Source organism: Cherax quadricarinatus, chromosome 38 (assembly GCF_038502225.1).
Source record: "Cherax quadricarinatus isolate ZL_2023a chromosome 38, ASM3850222v1, whole genome shotgun sequence".
NCBI lineage: Eukaryota > Metazoa > Arthropoda > Malacostraca > Decapoda > Parastacidae > Cherax > Cherax quadricarinatus.
This window is the reverse complement of record NC_091329.1, coordinates 20,347,690-20,355,324: the sequence shown is the minus strand read 5'-3', so window position 1 is coordinate 20,355,324 and position 7,635 is coordinate 20,347,690. Positions and strand designations below refer to the sequence as shown.

General features: G+C 43.5%; 1 protein-coding gene across 4 annotated transcripts in view; it reads left to right on the top strand.

The window, feature by feature from the left end:
- The window catches only part of LOC128693037 (tektin-2), a 63,990-nt gene that overhangs the window by 51,381 nt on the left and 4,974 nt on the right, over positions 1–7,635 (top strand). For all 4 annotated transcript variants that reach the window (XR_011392896.1, XR_011392897.1, XM_053782526.2 and 1 more), the window contains one exon: positions 6,430–6,620. Coding sequence is in view for 2 of the 4 variants with exons in the window: in XM_053782526.2 (XP_053638501.2) it covers positions 6,430–6,620 (191 nt within the window). In the remaining 2 variants the exon portion in view is untranslated. The remainder of the gene's footprint in view (positions 1–6,429; positions 6,621–7,635) is intronic.

Genomic DNA, 7,635 nt, shown 5'->3' with positions numbered 1-7,635 from the left:
GTTTGCAAGATTTACAACATGGTTCTTCATGGTTAGTTTGGAGTCAAATTTTTTCACCCCCAAGGATATCAACTTCTTCTCCAGGTGCCAACATCGTCCCATTCATCCTTACTACTGCGCCAGCATTACCATCATGGTGCCTAGAGACTAACATCATTTGCGCTTTTTTCAGGTGCAAATGTTACTTGCCATCTATTTCCCCAAGCTGATAGCTCTCAGCTGGTGATTGATGTAGCTTAGAGCAGCTGGCATTTCTTCTCTTGGATAAGTGAATGTCAGTGTACAGTCGTCCTGCATATGCATGTGATTCTGGGATGAGATGAAGAAGGTCGTTGAAGTAGACATTCCATAACAGTGGACCCAGCACACTTCCTTGTGGGAACGCTTGCTTGCCCCAATAGGATGCCTTGCTGATTCCGCTCCATTGAGGACTACACTTAGAGATCTACCATGAAGGTAATCACTGAGGAGACATAGCGTAGAGCCTGCAATTCCCAGTGCTTGAAGTTTTGCTAAGAGGCCCTGGTGCCACACTGGGTCGAAAGCGCCAGCAATGTCCAGTGCTACCACACAGCTGACTTTGGATTCATCCAGTGACTGGTGCCACTTAGTGGAGAGGTTTAACAACAGATCAGCAGCAGAGTAACCTTTCCTGAAGCCATATTGACGATCACAAAGTAGTGAGTGGTAGTCAAAAAAAATCTGTCATTTGTCTTGAGATTATTGTCTCAAGGATCTTACCAGTGATTGACAGGAGGTGACACTGGTCTGTAGTTGCTGATTTCTGCTCTGCTCTTCTTTTTGTGAACAGGGACTACATTTGCCTCTTTCCATGGAGAGGGCCATTTACACTGTACTAGGCAGTGCTGAAAGATGCGAGTTAGAGGTGCTGCTAGCTGGTCTGCACATCTTCTCAACAATCTTGGGCTCAACTTGTCTGGGCCCACAGCCTTTTCTTGGTCAAGTGATTTAAGAAGGAAATGCACCTCCTCCTGCCTTATTGTCACCACTGACAGTTTTGACACAGTTCTTGCAGCTAGCCAAGGAGGGTCCCTTGCTGGATCAGGAACTTGCATTTTGGTAGCAAAGTGTTCAGCAAAGAGGTCCGCCTTCTCTTGACTACTAGTAGAGGTGGTCCCATCCTGTCGATTTAGAGGTGGAATAAGTTCATCAGGCAGATAACCTTGTCTGTCCTTGACCAGGGACCACCAGGTTTTGGAGCCTACCCTACCTGATGCTAACTTTCTTTTAGTGTCCACCTCCCATTTAGTAATGGCCCACTTTTGAACATCACCCATATGCCTACAGGCTTGCATGTGCAAGTTCCTGTTATAGGTGGTAGGATGTCTCTTATACCTTCGCCATGCTTTGTACTTAGCAGTAGCAGCCTCTCTACAACGAAAGCCAAACCAAGGCTGATCTGTAGGCTTTGTCACATATTGCCGGTGAGGAATGTGTTCTTGTTGCAGATTAAGGATGTGTCCAGTGAAGGCTTTCACTTGGTTGTCAACATCCCCTGGAGAAGAGCATTCCAGTCGGTGGTGGCGAGCTCAGAGCAAAGGGCTGGCCAATTACCTCTTTCCCATAGCCAGGTTGTGCGTGTGGACTCCTCACCTCGTTCTGTTGGGATCTTAAGTGTGGTAAAAACAGCCTTGTGGTCAGGACGATCCAACGTAGCCGAGGGGTTGACAAGTGACTATGCCTTCTGCCAGATCACTCACTACTGGGTCAAGGGAGGAGCCAGAGATATGAGTAGGGAAATCAACAAAGTTTCTCATGTCAAACACTGCAAGAAGGTCATCAAAGTCCCTCTGTATAAGGTGCTGGTTGAGGTCACCAACAATTATAATATGTTGACAGTTGTGTTGTAGCAGAAGGGAGTCAATATTTTCCATTAGGAAGTTGATAGGGTCTGCATGTTGCCACTGAGGTCTGTACATTGCACATGCTAGTACAGAGGTACTAGTGTTTATACAGAGCTTGAAGAACATCATTTCAAGATGTGTAGGGGTGGCAACATCTATGTGCTGGGCATGAACACTTTTAGAGAAGACACAGCAACACCACCTCCTTGCCCTTGCCTGTCTCTTCTCATCCATGAGGTGTAGCCAGCAATTCTTGCAAAATTTTCTGGAGTCCTGTCATCCAAAAATGTTTCAACAACAGCTATCATGTCGGGACGTGAGTGTTCACAAAGCTATGTGTGAGCTCTCCAACATTAGTAATGAAACCTCTAATGTTGGCCGACAGGATGCTGATAGACTGGCCTCCTCATGATGAAGTGGTCAGCTTGAGGTGGTGGGTGTGTAGGGAATGTAAGGTGCCTGCCCTTGAGAGAGGTAGGGTACTGAGGCAGCTGCAGGGATGTAGGTCTGTGGTCTTGTAGTAAGGCCCAATCCCACCTGATGGGCTGGGATAGGAGTAGCTAAGTGGGTGACGTGTGAGAGTGTTTACCAATTCAGAGATCCTGCTGGTTTGTTCTGAGAACAGGTCTCTAAACAGGTGGCCCTGTCTGTCAAGTTCCTTTTTCTTCCGACACTGGTCCTCCTTATGTCCTTTCTTGTAGCAGTAGTTACACCTGGTATCTCGCAGGCAGTTGTTGGCAGAGTGCCCCTTCCGGTGACAGCGAGCACAGCCTAGGTGCCTGGGAGGGTGGACTAGGATTTGTTGTACCTCCTGTGTTTCGTAGATTTGTCCTCGGATTCTGCCGCTGGAACTGTGTTAGTGGAGGGTGAGCGGCTGTAGATGTCTTCCTCCACCACGCCTCCCCTCCACGCCCTCTACCCCGCCCTCTACCAGTTCTGACAGATGTGTCCCTGCTGTTCGTATCCGCGTAGCAGGTGATCAGGTGCAGTGATAGTTCCCCTGATCACTAACTGCACCGCTCTCTGGTGGAGAAACTCCTGGCTCAGAGCTTGTTGTCGAAGCACTACTACCAGATTCTAGAATAGTATCGGCAGGTGTGCTGACAGGTGTAGGATCAGGGATGGTATGTGCACTGTCAAGTAGACTGGCAGTGGCTGAAGCAGAGATGTCAGGTGTAGGAGAATTAACAGATCCAAGGCTTCCCACGTTGCTGGGAAGAGGATTTGTTCCCTCTGTGGTGGTCAGAGGAATTGTGTTAGAATTCCCAAAGGTAGTGTTTTGAACTCTGTCAGTCTGTGGGACCTTAGCGATGACAGAATTCCACCAGATGTTTACCCCTGAGTTAAGCTCAGTGTGGGACTTCCAGTCTTTGTCAATAGTGTCACCATCAGCTGAGCAACTTGCTTTCTCTCTCTTTCTTTCTCTTTCTCTCTCTCTCTCTTTCTCTCTTTCTCTCTTTCTCTCTTTCTCTCTCTCTTTCTCTCTCTTTCTCTCTCTCTTTCTCTCTGTCTCTGTCTCTCTCTCTTTCTCTTTCTTTCTCTCTTTCTCTCTTTCTCTCTTTCTCTCTCTCTCTCTCTTTCTCTTTCTCTCTCTCTCTCTCTTTCTCTTTCTCTTTCTCTATCTCTTTCTCTCTCTCTCTCTCTCTCTCTCTTTCTCTTTCTCTTTCTCTCTCTCTTTCTCTTTCTCTTTCTCTCTCTCTCTCTCTCTCTCTCTCTCTCTCTCTCTCTCTCTCTCTCTCTCTCTCTCTCTCTCTCTCTCTCTCTCTCTCTCTCTCTCTCTCTCTCTCACATACATGTATGTCCAACCTATTCAGTGATTCTGCTAGAGAATTTGTTCCACTCATCCACAACTCTTGCTAAACCAATGCTTTCCTATATCTTTTCCAAATCTAAATTTTCTCATTTTGAACCCATTGTCGCTAGTCCTGTCTTGGTTAGATATTTTCAGCTCATATTTTTATATTGCTTTATTTATTCCAGTTTTCGATTTGCATCCTTAATCATATTCCCTTTAATTCTACGTCTTTCCAGAGTGTAGATTCAGTCACTGAATTTCAGTGCCCTTAGTCTGTCCTGGTAGGACAGATTTCTGATACATAGGATCAACTTCAGTATCCTTCAATGTACATTTTCCAGTGCATTTATTTTCATTCTGTAATGTGGAGACCAGAACTGTGCAACATTAATCTAACTCAGACCTTACCACATGAAGTTGAAGTATAACCTGAGGGCTCCTATTATGTTTATACTTATTAATATTAGGCCAAGAGTTCTATTAGTTTTATTGTGAACTCTTTTATTCACTGTTGTCTTGGCTTTATATTTCTGCTAACTAGAACTCCTAAATCTTTTTTGAATTTAGAATGGTTAAGGTCTGCATTATTTAGTTTGAGTGTCATGATTATTCTCTTTTCCCATGGTTAGAACCCTACATTTGTCTACATTAAACTGTATCTGCCGCTTCTCTGACCATTACATCAATCTATTCAGATCTTGATAAATGAGACCAGAGCCGGATTAAGATTTTGTAGAGTCCTAGGCTACAAGTGCTGTGAGGAGCCCCCAGTAATATTTTCAAAAGGAAAAAAGTTAAAGAAATATTAAATTTATTTTTTACAAGGCTAACTACAGTCAAAATTCAAACATTTGCTTTGCGTAATTTCTTGGAAACAAATTTCTCCAAAACATCAGTAAATTGTAAGTTGTTGAGAACATCTCTAGGGGCCCTCCAGCTGGCAGAGGCACCTGGGCTGAAGCCTCTAAAGCCCATGCCTTAATCTGGCCTTGAATGAGACATGTGCAACATTTAGGTATCTTTATTGTGGAAACATTTCACCAGCCAGTGACTTACTCAGTCCAATACAGAGAAGAATGGTGGAAAATGAGGAGTTTGAGGTAATCAGTTCCTCAGCCTGAAGTTGATTCATACTTTTATCAAGATTGATCTGCCCCAGACTGAGGAACTGATTTCATAAAACTCCTCATTTTCCATCATTCTTCTCTGTATTGGATGAGGAAGCAACTGGTTTGTGAAACATTTCCACCATAAAGATACCCAAATGTTGCATTAGTGTCTCATTCATCAACCTGTTGGTTTTCTAAACCATTTATAATATTATCCTGATCTTCCTGTAGTGCTCCAGTTTAGTCTTCATCAGAATTTTCTAACGTGTAAAAAAATAGTTCAGTCTGGACAGCGTCATGACCTCTAGGGTGGAACTCATGGTGTGTACACGACTCTTCCTCAGTGGGTGGGTGTGGAGCCTGGCTTCGGTAGGCAAATGGTGTCTAACCACTGAACAGGAGACACTGTTGTATCATGACGAAGAAACCACCTTGATAAATCCTGATTACATCTTCCCCAGATGTTGTATGGCCCCAATACAGCCATACAACAGATTTCAGACTTCGAAGAACTGCTACAGATGTGGATCTAAATGTCGTACCGTCAGCAACAGTTAAAAAAAAAGGACATAATGCACAGCCGGCTTTTATTGTTCAGAGCTTCTCTCTGTAGATTTCATTACAATCATGAGGGAGTGCTACACCCATGAGAAATCATGCAGCACCCGGGGAATTGTAGGAAATCAGATTCAATCCCAGGCAGGAAAGGGTAGCTTCAATTCACTGGGTCAAGAGCCCTTCACCGGTGTCTAGGTGCCCCTTTCCCTTGAGGAGTTAATCTATATAAAGCTGTATCAAGTCATGACTATAAAGCTCTTACGAGTGAAACATTTTCTCAATAGCAGCGTCTTTTGTAAGCTGTCTTGTCTTTTTTTTTTTCCTACAAATATTTGTTAGAATGATAACAAATTCTCACTATAGGCAGCACACTCCACCAATATTCAATACACTAAACCTACTCACCATACAAAACATTCATACTTATTACTGCACCTATTACATACATAGAACACTTAACTCTGATATTAACCCTCCCCTCAAACATCTCCTTGCCAACCTCAACAGAACACATGACCATAACACAAGGCACAGATCACTCTTTGATGTTCCTCGTGTCCATCTCACACTATGCAAAAACTCAATGCACATAAAAGGCCCTAAAATCTGGAACTCATTACCTGTAAATATAAAAGAAACACTACCTGTTTATAAATTCAAGTCTCTTCTCAAAGATCACTTACTCACCCAAAACCAAATAAATACTGAATAACTGAACCTTATAAATTGTATATCTTAAATGTTTCTCACAATTATATCACATAAATGTTAAACCTAAAACCCAATCTAACTTTATTATTTTTTAAATACACTACCTAACAGAATACTCCATTCTACTGAATGTACAACAATGCATACAACCATATGACCTGTCTTTGTAATACTCACTTGTGCTTTATAGTAATCTGTTTACATTAAAGTTTTATCACTGATGTCATCATTGCTTAGTTCATCTTAAGTTAATTTTAAGCCAGCCCGTAATGCTATGCATAGTATAAGTGGCTTTGGCATGCTGCTCTTATCTGTATTTTTTGTACCTCTGTATGTGTGCTCAAATTTTTAAATAAATAAATAAATAAATAAATAAATGTTCCTCACACAGATTTCAGACCTGGAGGAGCAGCTTCGTGCCTCGTCACTGCCGCTGAAGGTGGCACAAACAAGGCTAGAGGGTAGGACTGAGCGGGTTCGTCATGACCTGGTGAGGGACGCCCCGCAGGATGGTCTCACAGCCCAGGTCCAGCATCTCACCCGTACCCGCACCTTCCTGCGTCAGACACTGGCCAAGGCATTGTAAGTCTGGTTGCAAATGATATGACACCAAGCTGTGTGTTATGGCACTTAAGTACAGTTCATTGTACTGTGCTTAGTAAAAGAAATGGTTCACCTTGAATGGCTTCCTCGGTAAGCTAAAGTAATGGGTAGTGTTAAGTAGTAGAGAAAGGTGAGGCAGGTATCAATAATGGGTATCATGTGACTGCCAGTCCTAATATTACCTGGAGTTTACCTGGAGAGGGTTTCAGAGGTTAATGCCCTCGTGGCCCGGTTTGAGATTAGGCCTCGTGGTGAATCAGGGTCTGATAAACCAGGCTGTTACTGTTGGCCGCACGCAAACTGACGTACGAACCACAGCCCGGCTGGTCAGGTACTGACTTTAGGTGCCTGTCCAGTGCCTTCTTGAAGACAGCCAGGGGTCTATTGGTAATCCCTCTTATGTATGCTGGGAAGCAGTTGAACAGTCTTGGGCCCTGGACACTTATTGTGTCGTCTCTCAGTATACTCGTGGCGCCCCTGCTTTTCACTGGGGGGAATGTTGCATCTCATGCCAAGTCTTTTGCTTTCATAGGGAGTGATTTTCGTGTGCAAGTTTGGTACTAATCCCTCTAGAATTTTCCAAGTGTATATTATCATGTATCTCTTGCCTGCATTCTAGGGAATACAAATCAAGGGCCTTCAACCGTTCCCAGTACATTTAGGTGCCTTATTGTACTTATGTGAAAGTTCTTTGTTCACTCTCCATGCCAGCAATTTTGCTTGCCTTGAAGGGGACAGTTAGTGTACAGTAGTATACCAGCCTAGAGAGAAAAAGCGATTTGAAGAGAATCGTCATAGGCTTGGCGTCCCTAGTTTTGAAGGTTCTCATCCATCCTACCATTTTCCAAGCAGATGTGATAGATACATTGATGTGGTCTTTGAAGGCGAGATCCTCTGACATCACACCCAGGTCCTTCACATTACTTTTTCACTCTATTGTATGGTTAGAATTTGTCGGATACCCTGATACAGTTTTAATTTCAAGTTTTCCATA